The following is a 20441-nucleotide window of genomic DNA, read 5'->3' as shown; positions in this document are numbered from 1 at the left end:
CTTGGTGTCAGCACTGTGAGAGAGACAAGGCTTTCAAAAGATGTAAAATAATAGACAATGGCCTATGAGGCAAACAAAAAAAGAGTAAAAAAAAAAGAGATATTTCCACTGGTAGAGAGAAAACTACTGTAGAAGACAGAGGCGCTGGTCGGTCTCCTACCTGGAAGGACCAGGGAGATGAGATACACATGGAGAAGCTGGGAAGTTGCCAAGGCAACTTGAAGAAAGGTGGCAGCACCTTCCCAGCTACCAAAACCCTGGAGGAGCTCTGCAAAGACTGACTTCCAGCCTTTTGCTTTCCTTTGCAGATGCAGGATGTGTAATGGAAAAGCCAGGAGACAATAGTGCCCACCCGTGTAGAGGGCCATCTGAACAGAATATTGCAAAAGGCACTGGTGGGCCCTTTCTCTTGACATGGAATAGATACTACCCATGTCTGGCCAGGTTGTCCTTCTCATTTACAGCATAACAGAGGCCTCAGTAGACTTTTTTTCAAAAATAATCTTGGCTTAGAAAGAAATTGCTTAATTTAACAGAGCGCATTTACTAAAATGGAGCTGTGGAAACTTTAAAGATGTGCATGACAGTGGGTTGTGTGTTTCTTCATGCATTCTCCAGCTCTCAAACACAGACCCTGCCAAAGCAAATAACTGCACAGTATTTATCATAGTTCTGTTACTATGTAGGAATATTTTTTTGTTACAATGCTTGCAAAGGTGAACTATTTGTTAGATCCTCCTCTCTTCTGTCTGCCAATAATATGGAAATCCAGTTGTGGTCATGAAACATTGCTGACTTGGAGCTGCAAGTCCCAGGATCAAACCACATTAGGCAGCAGCATGGAGTTTCTCCCCTTGTCAAGAACCGGTTCTACTGCCATGTGAAAGACCAACAGAAGGTTTTTGTCAAATTGCACTACTTCTCTGAATGCACACCTATGAAATAACTCCCATTACTCCTGTCAAAGGAAGACACAAGGCATGGGGAGAGTTTTGCTAGTTTTGGGGCTTTTTTGGTGGTTTGGTTTTTTTTTTGGGGGGGGGGGAGGGTCTTGCTGGGTTTTTGGTGTGGTTTTTTTTGTTTGGTTTTTATTTGGTTGTTTGTTTGTTTTGTTTGTTGGGGTTTTTAAATTTTTTTTTTTTAGATTTTATTTTCTTTCTATTTTGGCCTATAAATCTATTCCTAATTACTTTTTCTAGTAGCTTCTGTGTGTGTTACCCATTTGTCACAGTGTCTCCTCCATAGCAAGATCTGCCAGTGGGGTTTTGATGGCTGGTCATCCTGTAGATGGTCATCCTGGGAGGGTGGGCTTAGCCCTCTGCTGAGCTGGAAAACAGAGGAAACAGACTCCAAATCTGACACATTCAGATCTCACCAGCATGTTTTGATCCCACTTCCTCCAATCTTCCGCCAGCACTGGATGCCTGTAGTTCCTGGGAAGGCAGCAGAAGACAAAGCATAGGCTTTGCCCATGCTACCAAGAGGCCAGCTATGCAGCCTATAAATATTTCTTTGGTTTCCAGAGGCTTATCCCTATCTCCCCATACTTTATGGAGGGATATAGATAAATTGTGTAATCTTTGCTGAACATTGGAGGCTCTCCTGATGTACAGAACTAACAGGGACACGGTTTGCTCAAAAGCATGGGGAAGCCCAACTGAGCAGGAAAATGCTCCTTGCAGTGCACTCAGACATGGGAACAAGTCCCCATGGGAACTGGTGGAAGAACCTCATTTATATCTTTGAGTAATGTAGGATTGTATTTTTTCACACAATGCTGCATCTGAAAGAATTCTCTGCAAGCAAAAATTGAATTAAGTCCTCTTCAAAGGTTTTTGTTCTTTTAAGAAAAAAAGACAGTGACTTAGTGGTATTTGTTGGGCTAAATTGTATTCCTCTCTGTGTGTATTTACATACATATTCATACGCTCAGGGCTAGCACCCAGATGACAAATGTGAGAGTTATTATTATTCTTAAAATGTGTGTGCATCTGTGTGGTTTTTTTACTCGGTAGTACTTAGTAGTAGTGCTAATGGTGCTGTGGCTATAAATCTCCCTTTAGGAATTTATAAAATAATGTAAAGCACAATTTATCCTTTATCTAATGAATGCCTACACAATGTTTTATTTGAACGGTTTCAAAATAATTTGGGGGAAAAAAGTTGGTCTAATTTAAGTGACAAGATGACATGATTTTTTTCCCAGTCAATTATTGCTTTGAAGTACAATTAATAAATTACATTCTGAAGCAAGAGAAACTTTTATTACAGAACAAACTGACTTTTTGGTTAAAAGTATTAAAAGAAATGACAAGCCAGATATTTTCCTTGAAAAATTTTCTGCTTAATAGAGGATTTGAGTGTGCAGTCCTTACTTATACTAAGTCAAAAGGGAACTTGCTGGTACAGTATGAAGGTGCAAGAGAGAGCCCAGTGCTGTACTGGCAGGACTGCAAAAAGCTATTGGCTGCTGTTTACATTTCTGACATTCTCTGAGTAAGTGTTGTCACAACAGACAAGCAATTATAGACAATAATGTCAGTAATTTGTGGATTAAGAACTCCTTAAGGATGTATTGGCACGGCCAGGCAGAAGCTGCTTTTAGCTTGCAACTGTTCACCCTTAGCTGTGCCAGTGAAACTGTAACTTTCAAGAAGAATTGTGCTCCCTTTGAGGCAACAAACAATGGCGGGGTTAAACTTCTCTAGGCCCTTCCTGCCTCTCTTACAGCTCTTATCCAGGCATCTCAACCTCAAAGGGCCATTTTTTAATAGACATATAGATAAAATGGAAATATTGGCCATTATTTCGAAGTAATGCTGTGCTAGGCACTTGCCAACAAAGCCAGAAAAATCAGATTTAAGTTTCCACTACTATAAATACACCTGTGAGGAACCCCAGCCGAAGTCCAAGCCCCAGCACACCGTTGTGGAAGGCACAGGACCTGTGCTGATCCCCCGACTCACCCCTTGGGACTCCATATTAGCTTATGCAAAATCTGTAGCATGTGAAACATGCCCTGATGAGAAAATGATTTGATTATTTTGAGGATCAATAAGAAAGATTCAAATGTAGTTTGCTCTTTTTAAAAGAAATTTAAAAATACCATCTCCAAACATGTACAGAAATGATGTGTACTTTTAGGGGCAAATTAAATACAAATACACTCTGTTTTTGTGCTGCTGTTCTTCTGGTTTTATTTCAGTACAAAGCATTCAGAAAATTAGAGTGTGTTTAGGAAAATGACTTTTGGTGAGGGGAAACTTATCTTAGTAAGGCTGTATATACATAAAGTAGTGGGTGGGCTGGAGGGGTTTAGGAAAAATAAATGTTTTTGTCTTATCAAATCAATTTTTTTATTTTATAGGGAAAACTTTCACAGATATTCCTTGAAAGGTTTTAACTCTAAAGATAGATAATGAATGAATATTTATGGGGGTACCATTAACCTGGTTCTTCCAAAGGCAAATTTGCCTTTAAACAGGAAGTATGTCAAGTGCCTGCCTGTCAACACCAGTTTTACAACTACAGAGGACACAGGTCAATTTTGCTGCTTGTGCTTACTAATTCAGCATCTTGTCATTAAAATTTTGTGAAAGATCGTTTTCAAAAGCTCATTTCTCCCAGGTGCACAGCTGCAGCTCAGCTCGCTGGGCATGCAGGGTTCACGCAGCAGTGCCTGGGATGTGGCAGTCTGACCCCACGCAGGAGGGCAGTGCCCTGCTCCCCAGGGTGGGCACCAGCTGGCCCACTATGCCCTCAGTGACGGACTCGGCCATGGCTGCTGTCAGGTCAGATGCAGCCAAGCTGGGCACGGCACCTGGCACGGGGCTCTTGCTGCAAGGACCTTGGCTGGCACCTCAAGCAGGAGACAGTGGTTGAGAAATGGCACTCGGTCCTGACAGTGAAAGCAGCCTTTTGTGTGGCATCTCCTCCCCAGATACGGGGACTCGCTCTTCTTTTGCCGGGTTTTCTGTTGATTTTGGTGGCTTAAGTACATCCTGAAGGAGATGATAAAGGCTTCAAACGCACCTAAGATTTTAAGAGGCCGGGTTTGGTGCTTCTGGTGTCCCCGCAGCCTCCTGCCTGTGCCTGAACAGAGGCTGATCTAATGTCAAACCCCTGGAAGCGAGGCAGAAGGCTGAGTGCTCAGCCATCCTGTTCTTTTCGTGATGCCCTCTCTCCCCTGCCCACTCCCGTTCCCCCAGGATAAAACCCTGCAAAGTCTCCCTTTGCTGCTCTGCATCTTTTTTAGTTTGGAAACATCCTTTACGGGCCCAGGCCACGGGCGGCCCTTCCGAGCCTGGCCAGGCCCGAGGGGCCGCGCTGCCCCGGCGCCAGCGGGCCCGACCCCCGCATCCCTGCCCCGCATCCCTGCCCCGCATCCCTGCCCCGCGACGGCGGCCCGGCCCCGGCGGGAGGCCCCGCTCTGCCGCCGGCCCCGCCGCCGTCACGTGGTTGCCGAGTTTTCTCATCCCGCAGCGGTATGAGGAAGTCAGAGCCGCCGCCGCCGCCCGCAGCCCGGGCGGGCGCAGCCTCCGCCGCCGCCTCGCCGCGGCGCGACATGTGAGTACCGCGGGCGGCCGGGCTCTGCCCGCCCGCTGCTCCCGGACACCGGCGGGCCGGGGCTGACACCTGCGGGGCCGGGAGCGCCCGTCCGGGGGCGGCCGGGGGGCGGCGGTGGCCGGGTCTGGGGGCGGGCCGGGGTGTGAGCGCGGGGCGGGGCGGGACGGCCGCGTTCCCGGGGGCTGCGCGGATGGCGGCCCCGCGCCCCCCGGCGGCCCCGCGGCCCCCGGACGGGCGGACGGACGGACAGCCGGACGGACGGCACATCTCCGCTCGCCCGGCAGGCTGGCTCTCTCCGGCTCTCACCCGGCGTGAAGTCCCCGCCGGCGCCGCCGCCCCGATGGAGCAGCCCCCGGCGGCGGAGGAGTGGCAAGGGGCGACCCAGAAGAGGAAGGCCTGGGCCAAGAGCCGCGACTCCTGGCAGGCGTCGGAAGCGGAGGATTTCTCGGCAGCGGCGCTGGCCCGCGGCGAGGAGGAGGAGGAGGAGGAAGAAGAGGAGGAAGAGGAGGAGGAGGATCTTGCCGGCGGAGAGCTGCCGCTGGCCGCAGGAGCAGGTCAGTGCCGGGGGGCGGCAGCCCGCGGGCCACCGGGACCCCCACGGGCCGGCGGGGCGGCCTCGCTGTTACTGACTGTCGGCTTCTCTCTCCTGCGCTGCCCCTCAGGCTGTCACAGCGTTCCCAACGAGAAGATCGCGATATGGCTGAAGGACTGCAGGTGGGTGCTCCCGCCGGCGGATCGCTGCGGCAGCGGGGCCGGGCAGTGCCCGCGGAGGGGAGGGGAGGCTGCCCCGGCGGGCACGGCCGTGGAGCGGGGAGCGGAGCGGGCACCGGCGCTGGCACGGCCGCCCCTCGGCGCTGCGCGGGCTGTGCCTCCGGCCGGGCTGTGCCTCCGGCCGCCTGCGCCGGGAGCAGCGCCGCGAGTCCGCATGGCCACAGGAGTGATGGCACCGTTTGGACTAATCTGATTTATCTGAGTTCTTAATGTCCTCTATCCTTAACTTGAGGTAAGGTATATATATTCTGTCTTTCTATTACTGTTGCAAACTAATATTTGGTGTTTGGAACAGGCTGATGGCATTACTTTTTCTTCATCCTCAGTCACATAGAAGCACAAATGCTACATCAGTAGCAGCTGCTTTTGTCCTGTCTTTTTGTTCATTCAGTCCTAAATACCCTTGGAGGCAGAGTTGATGGGGAGAAGCTAACAATTAGCTTTCCAGTAGCTAACAATGACATTTCAAGACCTCTGCTATTTGATATTTCTGGTTTCTTTCTGCTTTTAAGAGATGCTATGTTAAGGTGAGAATTTACCACTGAGATTAGCTGTGCCTTTGTGATCTCTTGATCCAGTAAGCAGCTGACTGAGCTTACTCTGTGAAGTGTGGGTTGTTTTATAGCTACAGGATCCTCCATAGAGTTTTCTTCAGGCTGTGCCTTGGATAGGGTGTTGGCAGCTACAGGCTTGAAATCATACGAATCCCTAAAATGTAATGTTCAGACCTGACAGACCATCCTTCCAAAATGCCAGAATGAGAGAAGATTTTTCTGACTTTACCTCAAATCTGATGTCCCATTGGTCTGCCAAACTGTGTCCTTTAAAAGCAGTATTATGAATTCTGTGCTTTCTTAGAAGTATTTTTTAAGCCAGGAGAGCAAAAAATGTAAGGACTGGAGGGGAAAGAGGCCCTTGGGGGAGGTATTCTTCCTAATGCTGCAGTGCCACTATGTCTAAATCTGCAGGATTTCTGTCTAGAACTTTCCCTGGCCCTGTGGTCCTTACTATTTCCATACAGAATTTAAGGAGTAGCACAACGCTGCAAACTGACAACATGAACATCTAATAGATGGCCAGAAGTCTTGAGTAATAACACAAAGCTTGCAGTTGCATACCCATGCTTTGGTAACTATCTGTTGTTGAAACTGGCACCGCACACTTCTGGGGAACGTGTTTGCATCTCTGGCAGTTGATTCCCAAAATACAGGAGTCTTGTTTTTACAAATAACAAATGAAGCACAAGTTTACTGTTTTGCTAATACAGAAACACAAATTTAGGTAATGCATGTTTGTGAAACCTGTTGTGCTCCTTCCGCAGAAGTTTTTTAAAGTACAGCTATTTACTATTGTAAATCTTTTCAGAGGAATCTTGTGTTCTCCTCAGATAGGTTTAAAAAAAAAAAAAAAAAAAGATTTCCTAAACAATGCTGTTCAGCCAGGAGTTAGCCTCTGGTCTGTGGCGTGCAGGGTGCCAGCATGTACGGTTCATGTCTGGGAGGTACAATCCCAGCTGCCTGTGAAGGGCTGCACAGTTCCTTGTGTTTTAAACTGCAGAGTAGTTTATTTATTTTGTGCCTAATATATGTGCAAGCAGTTGCTAGCATGTGCAGTAAAGTGATAATTCACTTTGCAGTGTTATAAGTGATTGTATGTATAGAAACCTTGAACTGATTGTCTCTTGATAGCAATGTACATAGGAAAAGAGGACAGCATTAACAGAGGACAGAATAGCCCTGCAGACACTACAGCATTAAAAAAAACCAGTTGTGAAATTTACAATTTCTAGGTTGTCCTCCCTGAAACTTATTGTTTAATAGTACTGGTTTTGCTGTTGAGCTTTGATTGCTACAAAGTGTGGGCATACACAAACCGAACTTCTATTTCTGGTTCATGGCACAACCTTATTCTTACAAGCTAGCTCCATAACAAGTTACCATGTAGCCATTACTACATAGGAAGTTTCAGTCACTGATTACAATACTTTCTCTGTTACATGTTTTCTAAAAGCAGTCTTTCACATTTTGTCTGAGTTTCTGTATGTGTTTGTAGAATTAGAAGAAAATTGGCACTTTTAAAATCTCATTTTCTGGTTTGAGTTGGCAGCAGCACAAAAACCCTTAATATCAACCCACTGCATAAATAGATCTGCTTATAAGATGTATTCCTTTGTTTGTTTCTAAAAGCATCAATAGTGTTCTAATATGGATAAAAAGAATTACTAGCTGTCCTTTGATACTTATGTTAGTGGTTTGGGGCTCTTATTATTTGGCATCTGTTTCACATGTGCTTTGGAGGAGAGGAGGGTTCCTAATATCCCATGTTATGTACCTTGGTAGACAAGCGTTTTGCTGTTTTGGGTTTTTTGTAAAGAAACAACTAATAGCAAACCCCAAAAGAAAAAAAGCGAGTATTTATCATACTGTGATAAGAATTATGGGGGCATAAAAAATGTCAGATGTTACTCAGTCTCTGGATCATTCACGTTTTGGGAATCGCTTTGGGAATCGCATGTCTTTGAGAAAGGCCTCTTTTGCTCTCTCCCCAGTACTTTGAAAAGGCATTCTGAAGTAATAAGAAAGCTCATAAAAGTTGAAACACAAGTGTTTGTATTACATTGATAGATAAAAAGAAATTTTTGTCAACTCTTATGATGACGTGTATTATTTTGATTGAATATGTTTAAACTCTGCCAGTAATACAGGGGATGTGGGAGGTATCTAGGAGCCATCTCCTGTAGATATGCAGGAAGTGAGTTCTTGAAATGCCTCAGAAAGAAGAGATTTTTTTGCCTCAAGTTTAAAATAAACATGGCTTCTGCCCAGTTAAGGTTTTAAAAGCTGAAGTTTAAACACTTCCACAGCACAGTGCAAAACCCTTGTCCTATTCTGAAAGACCACCCGAGCACAACTGGTAGCTGAACAAACAAAGCTCTGGGATGAGAGGAAGCCTTGAGGCTGCGTATGGCAGGGAGACCCCATCCTGAGGGCACAGCAAGTGGAAGGACCCCCCAGCCCAAACATTCCCAAGTGCACAGGGCTGCTCTGAGACAGAACTGTGGGCCTCGCTGGTGCAAAACAGCCTGGTGCAGAGAGGCAGAGCTATCCATGCTGTTGTCTGAAAGGATTTTTGTGTGGTACTTGTCCCGTGTTTAAACTCAGTTTTTTGTCTAGTTCTTAAGAGCAAGTTTTTCAAAGGCAGGGAGTGTATGGCAACTGTGTGCAGCAGTGCAGGCAGGGCAGCAAGGGGTGGTTGACAAGGATGCTTTTGTGGTAGCTGCTAATGTGCTGTACTTAATTTATAAAGGAAAGACTTAATTTATAAAGACAGACTTAATTTATAAAGGAAAATGCCAGCTTTGGTGGATACTTTTACTGCTTTCTGCCAGTCACTGTGTGCAGCACTGACCTTGGCTGTCAAAGTCAATGCCAGCAAGTTTCTACATCAAAAACATAGAGGCATGGGAGCAGCCACCACGGGAGGAGAGGGAGAAGGTTGGGAGTGCACCCATCAGAGCCAGGGAGTAAACAACTAGACATAGCGTGACAGGTTTAGACAATATATCCTAAGATTTTTCAGACTCTGACTGGACAGGCACATGGAAATACAGATCTGAGCCTCCGCAGAGTCTGTCCTGTCACCTGAAACATGTTTCTGCACCTGGATGCTCTGCCTGTTTGCCTTGGAGTCCCACCGTGGTGGGGCTTTGCTGTGCTTTGCAAAAGGCATGCTGAAGTGAGCTTGCTCCATATCAGCAGGCTGCATCTGGAGAGAATGAGCTCTTTTCAGAGAGGAAAGAAAAATAAGGTTGTGAAGTGTAAGGTCTGTTAGAAAGCAGATGCAAACTTCCCTTGCTTAATTTGGCCATGGGACCAAAATAAATACTGTATCAGAGCGCTGTTTACTTTCAGGTCTTTGGGCAGGTTTATGTGTTTGTCTAATTAAAAATCCAAATGAAACATACATAATGTAGGTACATAAATCATCTGCTTTCCCCTTCTTTATGAGTATTGTATTTCTGAATTTGTTTTGAGCTTTGAAAGTTAATGCTGTGCTACTTAGAAGTGACAAGGCTTTGGTTAAACGTCTGAGAGACAAAATGTGGAAACATCTAGCTAGTGTTAACAAATACAGTGTGAACCCAGAGTGGGAATGGACCTGTCATTTGTGAGGCTTCTGCTGCTCCTTTCGAGCACCATGAGGTTCAGCAAATCCCCTGCCTTTCAGGCAACAGCAATAGGAGGAATCATCCAAAAGAGAACTAGTGTGAAGAGTCTATAAAGTATCAGAACTGGCAAGCGACAGCTAACATAGCTGTCAGGATTTTTATCTTGATTCTTCCTGATCGCCAGATACAACTTTTCACCCCTCTCTCCAAGAAATTTTAAAGGTCTAGAAAAATGGCAACAGTTTTTGCTGCATAAATGAGATTGAATTAATCCATTCAAAAACTCAAGCTTGTTTTTTCTGAGTGTTTTGCTGAGAAGTCCATGATTTTCCTCAGCAGGGGCTGCCACCCCTGAAGGTGTTTGAGATTTGCAGTTATTCTGTTTTGTTGTTTTTCTCTGCAAGGTGTATTTGTTTAGAGGGCTGGGGGTTGTTTAGGAGGTTACTGCCAGTCGTCAAATGTTTGTGCTTTCTGGGGGTGGAGGGAGGGAAGGAGGGAGGGAGGGACAACTGCTGCTATCACAAGCTTGTTACATGCTGTAAAGAAGGACATGAAGCAGCAAGTTTCTTAAGTAGTGTTAATCTCTTCTGTGGTTTCAGAACGCCTCTGGGAGCCTCCCTGGATGAGCAAAGCAATCCTCTGTTGAAGGGTAAGGAAGGGCTTTACCTACTGAAATCTCTTTTGCTGGAAACTGTTTTCGAGGACATTCATGTGAGACCTCGTCTCTTTAGTAGCAGTACAAACCACAGCTGGGTCAGCATTGCAGAGTTATTCTCACAGCGGAGCACTTGTGCCCGAGAAACTGGAGAAGGGAGGAAAGAACCTGAATAAGTCTTTCTGGAGATCTTAGGAAGGTCTAAAAAAAACCCAAATATGCAAAACAGGGAGGTGATTTTGTCTCACAGCTCATGAGCATTAGGCAGTCTCTGCCTCTAATAACTGTGGGTGCCACACCTGAAAATTTTACTATCCGAGCAGGTCCGAATACTAAAGTTCAAAGTACAGTGGGAATGTGCAGGTAGTGACAGGGCGAAGAAAAATTACTTGCTGTGCCTGGAGTCTTCACTTCAGCTCCTAATCTGGTACAGGGAGGTGAGAGGGGAATGCCCCAGCTGGACTCACTCTGGATTCCCCTGGTAAGATGTCTGGAGGGTAGATAATGCAGCGGCAGAAGGCGCAGATGTGCTGAGTGGTACCTCCAGGTTCCCACTTGCAGTTAATTTGCTCGCACATAGACGCGGGGGTGTTTCTGAGCACAAAACTAAAGCAGTGTTGCAGTTGTTCTCTTTCAAAATAGTTTTGCTATGTTCTGAAATGTAACTTCTTGCTTCTTAATGCATTTTAACTGCATGAGCGATGCAGGGATTGTAAATAAAGTCTGGTTATTTCTTGTATCAAATGAAGTGTCTTGCTAATATCTTTAGATAAGCTGCTGGAAGGAAAACATCAGAGCACTGTAGTTGTTGATCTGCTAACTGTACGTTTCAGGCATGCTGGTGAGAAATGGAGGAAGTTTTGAAGATGACTTATCCTTGGGAGCCGAAGGTGGGTGTGGCAAATTATGACTCCTTTTCTAGCAAAAAAAATTATATTCAGTCATCTGATTTTTATTTTAAAGAACGACATTGGCTAGAAAATCAGGATGAAGCATACAAAAAATGCAGGAAGATTTGCTTTTGCTTTTTGAAGTTATTTAGACTACTGCTAGAGTTAAACACTCTGGGTCTCTGACCCAAAGGTCAGAGGCAGCCCTGAATTTGCTTCTGCCCTCTCATTTTCATACCCACAACGACAGGACAGCCTGGAGCACTTACCAAGGCTGTGAGAAAATGATTTCTCCTACTTGCTCTTCTTGTCCATGGGTTACTCTTGGCAGCCATGCATGTCCCAGTTCCACTGAATCCCTTGGGAGTGGCATGTGCGAGCTTTTGAAAGGAGGAATGAAATTCTGTCAGCCAAGAGGCAAACCCATTAAGGGCTAAGTCCTTTTAGAAGTGAAAAGCACCAAAACTGAGTAAGTATTTTGGATCAGCCACAATATACACTCTTCTGTTGCTAGCTGCTTGCCTTTTCTTTCTCTTCCCTTTTTTAAGGGGAAGGAGATGTGGCTGTTCCCCGTGGACTTTGTAAAAAAGACTTCTAGCCTTTCTGTTGATCATAGCTTAGAGGTGGCTGTAAACAAACTAACAAATGCACTGTGGATTCTGTTCTAACAGCAGCATCTTGGAGTAAAATAGCAAAAAAATGTCTCACAAACCAGGTCCTGGGGTTATCTGACAAAACTACTCTCCCAGTTTAGCTTTTAATGTTCTTGAGTTACTGCTTTTGCTAAGTGCCAGAGCTGGTGTAGTAGAAAGCCCTTTCCTTCCAAATTAGTCTTGCCAGTAGTGTCAAAGCAGGGGAGAAGGCCTGGAGGAAGGAAGTATCGTTAATTTTTAAAGATTTAAGACTTCTAGGGAAAAAAGTTCATCTGGTAATGATCTTGATCTGGTAATGATAGAAAAGCAGTAAATGAGTGTCCTACTGCAATAGATTAAATTGGATTAAATTTTCCTACTGACAGTCTTTTCCTCTTGTTAGATTGCCTGCCATACAAAGATTTCGTAGGAAAAGTTTCTTTGTAATGATAATCCAAGGGTCTGAGCATATGACCAAGAATACAAGAATCTGTGCATTTCGGAACATCATGTCACTTTTTTCTTTTCAGTTTTTCTCCTTGTAATTTCCAAGGACTTCTGTTTTTTATGGGTTTTTAGCATGATATAGCTTGTTCAGATGAAAAGGCCCCAGTACTAGAATTGCTGGTTGATTTTTCTGGGTAAGGATGCGTGTGTTTCTGCTGGGCTTCACTTCCCATCCAAGAACAAGGGACAACAGAGCTGCTTGGAGCAGTGCTGTGTGCCCTGCCAGACAGACAGCCCCTTTGAGGCTAGGATGAATGGCCTGCCCTTGTGCAGCCTTGACTGCCTGAGTCCAGATACAAGCCAGAGCCCTGTGTGAATGGTACAGAGGGCATTGGGCAGGGACCTGTAACCCCAGCCCACTGCTGAGCTGGTAAAATCTATGGTTTAGCTGTTCAACTTAGTCACTGGATAATCCTTACAGATAGGTTTACCTTCATATTATAGGCAAGAGTATTAAAAAGAAGAGATGTGGGATCTGTGTTTTGCATACATTCCTTTGCATATATTTCTTTGTGATGCCTCTGAAACAAAGAGAGGCTGTGAGGTTTCCATGTTTTACTGCCGACTGCTGACTTTACTCTGGTGGCACAGTGGGTTGAGATGCAGGGTTTTCCTGGCAGTGTGTGTGACATCACTTCACTCTTTTCATAGCTGATTCTGAGGGCTGCTGTAACAGACACGTGCTCCTTGCCTGTCTCCTGGGGCAAGTTGTTAATGCTGAGTTGCCTCTTTGGGGAAACTTAATTTAATTCTGAGGTTCAGTTCTGAAAGAATAATGCTGCCTGGGATGTTCCCATGGGATCCAGCTGCAGAAAGTGCTGAGTTCCCTGTCAGCCTGACCAGGTGCTTGGTACCTGGCAGACAGCCTCCCTCCCAAGCCCTCTCAACTCTGAGCATGTCTGCTGGCCCATCAGCATCAAGGGCTTCACTGAGCTCTTGTCCATGTATTGCACAGCTCAGGCAGCCAGGGCTCTGCCCCACTTTGCTGATGAAAAGATGAACAAATACAGTCTCAGCACCTGGCCATGGGGCCAGCTGCCTTTCTTGTATTCTTTACTTTCTCTACTGGAGCAATCCTTGTATTCCTGTCCTCCTCCCCTTCCCACCCGGGAACAGCCCTGCAGCTGGTAATTATGTCTTTAGTTGCAAAGCAATAAATGGTTTATATAACAATTACCAGCTTATCACAATTTAAATTTTGAGTAATAAGATTAATGACAGTATGTAAACATGTGTCCGTGTGAGATTTAATTTTAAACAGAGCTTGATTAAACTAAATCATCTTTATATCAGCCGTATACTAGAAACCCTTGACAATCACATTTATATGGTAAAAGTAAAATCTGATTTATGCAGTACTGTTGGTAAATGTGCTCACTGTCTGCTTCTTCATACTGTTTGTGGGAAGTGTAGCTATGAAGAGGTCTGGATGTAACTTCTTCTTCTTCTTCTTTCTCTATAGCTAATCATCTACGGAGTGATACCCAAACAGAAACATGGTAAACATATTTTTTGTGTTTGTTTACTTCAGAGGAATATTTTTATACTGCAAGGCAGGAGGGAGAATGAGCAGTAGAAGTCATGGGGGCTACCACAGAGCTAAAGCTCTTCTGCTCATGTCTGTTTACAAGAAAGGGAAGGAAAAGATCCAGATAACACAGAAACAGTCATTAGGAGGTGCAGGAAAAAAAATTCAGATTTTCATTCTTTCAGCAGACCTGACATGTATTTTGGAGTATCCGGAGGAAAACAGAGAAATGACAAATCTTAGTAACTTAGCATGATTAACCTTCTTTGCCTCACTGATTACTCACTGTTTCAGAAATTTCAAGGGAAAATTAGTTTTGCCTGTCACAGCAGATGTCTTTTGGGAGTGGGGGAAAAAGACTTTGAGAGAGGAGAGATCGTTAGAGCTTCTAAATAAAATGTGCTAAAACTAAAACGCCACTGAGACTTCGGCAAATACTTCACAGCCGCTGTGGACAGCATCCTCTCTGCTCCTGAGCTGGCCTCCATAAGTAAATAAACACTCTTAGGGGAATCCTCTGCTGCCTTTGGTTTCTTGGTTGCTGTTCTCGGGGGGAATAGTTTGTTTCCCAGGGAGATCAGCCGTAAAAGTATGTTTGAACCCAAGATACCACCTAATGCTCAGGCAGCTTCTCCAGATGCAGGGAAGAAATAGTTTGGGATTGGGAAGGAGACTGGCCAGCAGTGTGGGCTGGAGCTTGTCTTGCTTCATTTCCCCCCACCTGGAGCCTCTTCAGCTTCCCCAGCCAGGTCTGGGCAGGTCGCAGTCCTGCGCTGCTGCAGGCGGGTGGCAGCTGGGGCGAGCCAGGTACCCGAGGTGTGGAGAGGGTGGCCTTGCATAGAGGGGTGGTCCTGCTGGAGGAGGCAGCACCCCAGGGAAGGCAGGAAAAGGCAGGGCAAGGACAGCTCACTTGAGGCTGGGCTTCCTTACTGGAGGAGGGTGGTAACAGGGAGGGTGGGGCAGCAAGGGCAGATCAGGGTTTGTTTTCTCGCTCGCATTTGCCTTTAAATTCATACCGTCTATGTACATTTTTACTGAGGTGGCCCAGGGTTTGCTTTTGTTTCTGTATTTCAATAAATGACATGGCTAATATAAACCAGATAACACTGAAAGGGAAAAGAGAAATTCAGCAGTGCTGGAGGATAAGCTCTCCAGCGAGGCAGAGAATCAAGTCCCTGAACAGAAGGGGTTTATCACAGGGGTCCTCTCTGTTTGTGTTGACAGCAATGGTGTACTGGCAAAGGACAGGAGGCTGCAGTTCCATCAGAAGGGGAGAAGTATGAACTCTACCGGCTCTGGAAAAAGCAGCGCAACTGTTTCAAGGTAAAACAGCACTATGCTTTGAAGGTCTGTTTCTCAGTTAAATGGACTTGGCTTGTTTTATGTGCATTGTTGCATTTAGTAGCTGAGAAGGGAATTTTCATTTGGTTGCTTGAAAAACTTCTAATTTTTTTTAGTTGTGGTTTTCAGTAAATGCTAACAAATGGACCTAAACATTAAAAATGCATGGAATTTTAATGGCATTTTAAAATTTGAGCTCTGCAGACTAGAACTGATTTTAGAAATCACAGGATTTGATCTGTGATGTGTCTGGGCCAATGGCTCTCGTCATGGGAACCAAAACTTTAGATGCAGAGATCTCCACAATTATTTCCGAAAATAGGCTGAGCTGTAGGAGTCAAAAGTTCAATAAACCAAACTGGCTACTGGGCTGAGTTAGCAGCTGGATAGAAGGGTTTAAAAGGAGACAGGTAGATGGTAAACATCTTTCATTTGTCTAGCGTTTCTGAATTACTGGAGCTTTATGAGGAAGATCCTGAAGAAGTGCTCTATAACCTTGGGTTTGGAAGAGATGAACCAGATATTGCTTCAAAAATTCCAGCGAGATTTTTTAATTCATCATCATTTGCCAGAGGGATAGATATCAAAGTGTTCTTGAATGCCCAAATACAGCGCATGGAAGTGGAAAACCCAAGTTTTGCTTTAACAAGTAAGTCTGTTTTTGAAGCACAGTTTATTTATGAGTTTATTAACTATGTAAACAACCCCAAAAGAGGTGTGTATCTAATATTCTGGGAAAACTCAGTTACAGCCTAAAGGCCAAATTCCATTCAGAATTCATAATAAAACTCTTGCTTGGTCTTAAATAGGCAAGAGGTGACCACCAGGGTGGACTCCTTGGGGTGAGTGGAAGGGGTTTGTAGTGGGGGAGAGAAATACAAGGCATCCTGTAAGGTATGCTGCCTTCTGGTTTGTATCATTCTCATCTCTAATCTTGTCCTCTGTTGCAGCTTTAGAGCACCAAAACAAATAGCAATATCCCTCTGTTTCTGGTGTTCTTCAGTCTCTGGGTGGGATTTTTTTTCTGGGTGGCAGTGACCTATTTTTGTCATTGTTGAAATCTGGGGCAGTATTTCTATTGACTTGGACAGGAGCTTTGTTGGATCTGTAATGAGTGTTGCTGCAATGAGGGCATAGCTGTCCTTTTGTAGCTGTAGATGGAGAGAGCAATGCGAGTAACTCTAGCATTTTGTAAATAACTTGCATTCACACACATAGACTGCTTACATACTTTGGGACAAGTTTGCATGCTGTTCCTGTGCATTTAGTAAAGATTCTTGCAAAGGTGTTTCTTTTTCTCCATAGTATGGTATCACTTTCATGTTACAGGCTGAAGCACTGTTCATTCAGACTTAGGGGCCCTTGATAAAAGTAGGAGGAGGTTTGTGGGGCTGGGCAGAGGTTATGATCAAAATTCCCTCTTCAGATATGCTTTGTGTTTCGTTCCTGTGCAGGTCGTTTTCGTCAGATTGAAGTGCTTACTACTGTGGCCAATGCTTTTTCTTCTTTGTATTCTCAAGTCTCTGGGACTCCTTTGCAGAAAATTGGGAGTATGAATTCAGTGTCTTCCAGCAAAGAGGCATCCAGCCCTCCCCCTCTGAATCGCAGCAATACAGCCAGTCGGTTAATGAAGACCTTGTCAAAACTCAATCTGTGTGGCACACAGCAAGCTGATGGCAGCAGCTCCTTAAGTCCTTCGCCTGTTGAAAAAGGGAAAAGTCCAGCTGAAGTAGAGAGTGAGGAAAATGATGTGAAAAATGAATCTAAATTGCCAAAATATCCTAAAAAGAAAGACTGTCCCTCTTTTTTGGCTACTGTAAAGGAGGAGATAGGCAGCAGTCAGACAAAGGCTGCGAACACAGACAGACCTGCGCATCCCCCTGCTGTGACTGATGATGCACAAGAGGGTACTGTGCCTCCAGCAGATGGGCAGGGTGGCAGGTTGGCAGGTGCCCAGGATAGACCCTGTGAAGAACCCGGTCTTTTGGACTCGCCAGGCCTCAGCAGCAGTTCCAGTACATCCGACAGCAGTGTCCTGACACAGAGACTGTCCACAGCATCACCAGGTAGAGACCCCTGCGCTCCCCTCGCAAACCCGTCCATAACGAACCTAATGCTGCAGCAGAAGGACTCCTTTGAGATGGAAGAGGTGAGTGAAGATACACGACTTTCTTTGTGCATACAGTTTACATAACTCGCTGTCTGCCAGCAGAGGAATGTTCCCTCCTGTGCAGTTGACAGTGTTTTCTCCAGGAATACTTTAAATTCTCTGAGTGTTGCACTTTCTCAGCAGTTGCAGGCTGCTCTAATTGATCCTCTTAGTGAAATGAACTTGGTGCTGCTGCTGCTGTTATTCCAAAGAGTCAGAGGGAAAGTTCTCATTCTCTTTTTTTAAATCAAATTCAGGCAATTACAATCACTGGCATAACTCTTAGGAAGTTTTCCCTGTGTAAGTGGATCTAGCTTAGGCTTTGTATGTACCAAAACCTTGGGGTTTTAATTTTTATTTTATTTAAATTGTTAACTAGAAATCATTATTTTTGGTGCCTAAAAGTAAATTCGGTTTATTAATTGATGTTGATTAAAAATAAATTTGTGAATAAAGCAAGAGTTTTGCTGCATGAAACAGAAGAGGGGCTTTCATGCAGAGTGAGGTGCTCATCTTGTGCAACTTTTGGTTGTGATAACAATCTACTGTAAGCAGATTTATTTGTTCTCTGGAAATTAGCACGTTGAAAGTCATTGTGACATGACTTTCAGTGATGGCTCAGTTACAAATTCTGTGCTGTCTTTTAATCTCTTCATAAATGCAGATACCCATTTTTATATTGATATTTGTCCCAAAGGATTTTTAATTCCCAGGTTCCTGTGAGTGATTTGTTTATTAGGCTAGTAAACATGCAGCCTACAAATTCAAAAATGCCATTTTTGTATAGACTTGCAGCTTGAATTGTAAGAACTGTCTCAAAATTCTTAAATGAGTAGATGCTTTTGTGGACACATTTCAGTGTGACTGTTAAAAGTTCAGTAGTTAAGTTCTTTGTCTCTGTGAAATAGATGTATAAAATGAAGGCTATTGTGATTTCATTGGTGAAATGAAGAAAGCAAGTGAATAGAAAAGCCCCAGCGTTTTACAGCGAATGATGAAGCCATGATTTAGTAGATACTGTGTCTAGTGTCATATTGTCATGACAAGCTCTTCTAGATCAACTATTGTAGCTGAGGGCACTCATTAGGCCAAAAAAAGGTAATCAAGCCTCTTGTGGTTCCTGCCACTGGCTTATTCCAGTGTGTCCTCACCCACATGTTGTGTGGCCATCTACTGAACCAGAACAAAGGACTGGTCCAGTTGAGAAGGGAAAAAGAAACCCAGTGTATTTTTGATTTATTTCTTTTTCCTGGCTTAGTTTTCAGCCAGATAATTTTCTTGATACAGCTCGTTGTGTAGCTACAAAAATGTTTCTGTTGGCACAATTGGAGGGGACTGAGTCGCAATGCATTTTGCCACATATTTCAGCAGAGAAGTACATTTGTGATACCCTAGGGCAAAACTGAAACAATTAATGTATTTTATATATATGCATATATGTGTGTATGTGTATATATTAAAAAGAGGAGTGGATTTTTCCTTCAGAGTAAGTTGGACCTTAAAGACTTGCTGAATTCTGTGCAAATGCGATGTGTTTGCGAAGTTTTGGTTGACACATTTTGTGCAGTGATGCCAGGCATAAACACAGCTGTTTTGGCAAGACAGCATATGATGTGGGATGGGATTGTGGTTAGTTTTTTGTTGATGCAATATAGTATATACTTATCAACTGCCTACAGATCCCTGGGAGGGAGGGATTCAGTTTTGTTGAAGACATTTCAGAACAATTCCTGGCAGTGTGATTTTATTTTTGTGTGACTCCAAGCAGGTTGTAATGAACAATAAACTGTATTAGAAACAGTGACAATAACTCCTCCCCCTGTTTTCCTAGCTTGGCTTGGAGTGCATTCTTATGCATAAGAAAGATGACAGATATATCAAGGAAGTTCTTTCCATGCTTACGAATGCCTTGGAGGTTTGTGTGCCCTTCGGAAGTCTGTGGCTGTGAAGATAGCTAGTGTGGGAGTGAGTCAGGGCAGGATTTCCCCCAAACACCCGCCCCTGAGGTGGCCAGTGACAGTCCTGAAGGTCATTTACCAGCATGAATATTGGCTGAGGGGATGGGGAAGGAGCTTCTGTTTGCTTGAGGAGCTGCACCGTGCTGTGGACATGGTTGGAACACTGTCTCCCAGCCAAGGACAGGAGGTGGACAGTATTTAAATGAGAAGAGGCTTAGCTGTTGGAAGGCTGCACATTTAGCCATAAGAAACTAGGAGGTTTGAGAGAATCAAGACACCTTTCCTCGAGCTTCCAGTTTTATTAAAGTGTCTGTAAAATTACTTGCTGTTTCTCATTTAAAAAAAAAAAATTTTTTTCCTAATCTTTAAATTGTGAGCCCCTTCTATGCTCCCCTGCATTTGGATGAAATAAGGATTTACCCCTTTGGTACAGCCTTCATTTCCTAAAGGAACAGAAACTGCTAGGTTTATCATGCAAAAGTAATTATGTTCACTTATTAATGGTGGAAAGTTCAGGACTAGTACTCCTCAAAACCCTTGTAACTGGGAAAATGCACCCTTGTGGCTGCTATACACATGATATCAATGCAGATATAACCTCTTCCTTAGCCAAATACTAATTTTGGCTTATCAACATCAGTACCTTTGTTTTTTGATAATTTGATAAAATTAATGATAAGTTGATAAAAAATTGAGATAAATTCATTGCATGATAATTTTGAAACTGGGTTGGCAGCCCATTAGAGGGAAGGGTTGTGGATAATTGGATTGGGGGGTTATGCATGTAGACTTGCATGTGATCCATTAGGATTTTTTCTGGATCACACAAAAGAGAGAATGTGTTCTTGGTTTTGAACGAAACAAAGGCCTCCCTGTTGGGATTTTAGGCATATTCTTTTCATTGTTTGAACATTTGCCTGAGAACTGCTTTCTTAATAATACTGTGTTTCACAAAGTTATTGAGTAAAAAGATTCATTTTTATGTAGTTTAAAGCTTCCCAGTTGAAATGTGCATGGATCTGAATCTGTTATCTTCCTCTTCTGTATGGGAAGACATAAGAAGTATTTCCATGAGTAGTGGCGTGGGGAAGTCTGGAGTAGATTCTGGCAGGGTCTGGGTCCTTCTGCTGGAGGACTGGTGGCTCATAGGAAATAGCTGGTAGGGCAGCAGATGACAGTCCTTGTGTCATTTTTCTAAATGTATTGTACTTGTTCTTTATATTCAAATGAAGGGCCAAGAGTTCTGACTGGAAAAAGATGGTAGTGTAGAGGTTGT

The 20441-nt window shown here is 44.3% G+C and overlaps 1 protein-coding gene across 2 annotated transcripts in view; it reads left to right on the top strand.

Annotated features, from left to right (window-relative positions):
- The first annotated feature begins 4494 nt into the window (after positions 1-4494).
- The window catches only part of ITPRID2 (ITPR interacting domain containing 2), a 40244-nt gene continuing 24297 nt past the window's right edge, over positions 4495-20441 (top strand). The window contains exons 1-9 of one of the 2 annotated variants that reach the window (XM_069022314.1): positions 4495-4566; positions 4851-5120; positions 5229-5280; positions 10105-10154; positions 10994-11050; positions 13652-13688; positions 14942-15040; positions 15499-15707; positions 16513-17207. In XM_069022314.1, coding sequence (XP_068878415.1) covers positions 4907-5120; positions 5229-5280; positions 10105-10154; positions 10994-11050; positions 13652-13688; positions 14942-15040; positions 15499-15707; positions 16513-17207 — 1413 coding nt within the window. In that variant the 5' untranslated portion in view covers positions 4495-4566; positions 4851-4906. Of the gene's footprint in view, positions 4567-4745; positions 5121-5228; positions 5281-10104; positions 10155-10993; positions 11051-13651; positions 13689-14941; positions 15041-15498; positions 15708-16512; positions 17208-20441 lie in introns of those variants that run through there. The other variant, XM_069022313.1, reaches the window with a different exon arrangement.

The sequence above is a fragment of the Aphelocoma coerulescens genome, chromosome 7 (genome assembly GCF_041296385.1).
Source record: "Aphelocoma coerulescens isolate FSJ_1873_10779 chromosome 7, UR_Acoe_1.0, whole genome shotgun sequence".
NCBI lineage: Eukaryota > Metazoa > Chordata > Aves > Passeriformes > Corvidae > Aphelocoma > Aphelocoma coerulescens.
This window is presented reverse-complemented; position numbering and strand designations above follow the sequence as displayed.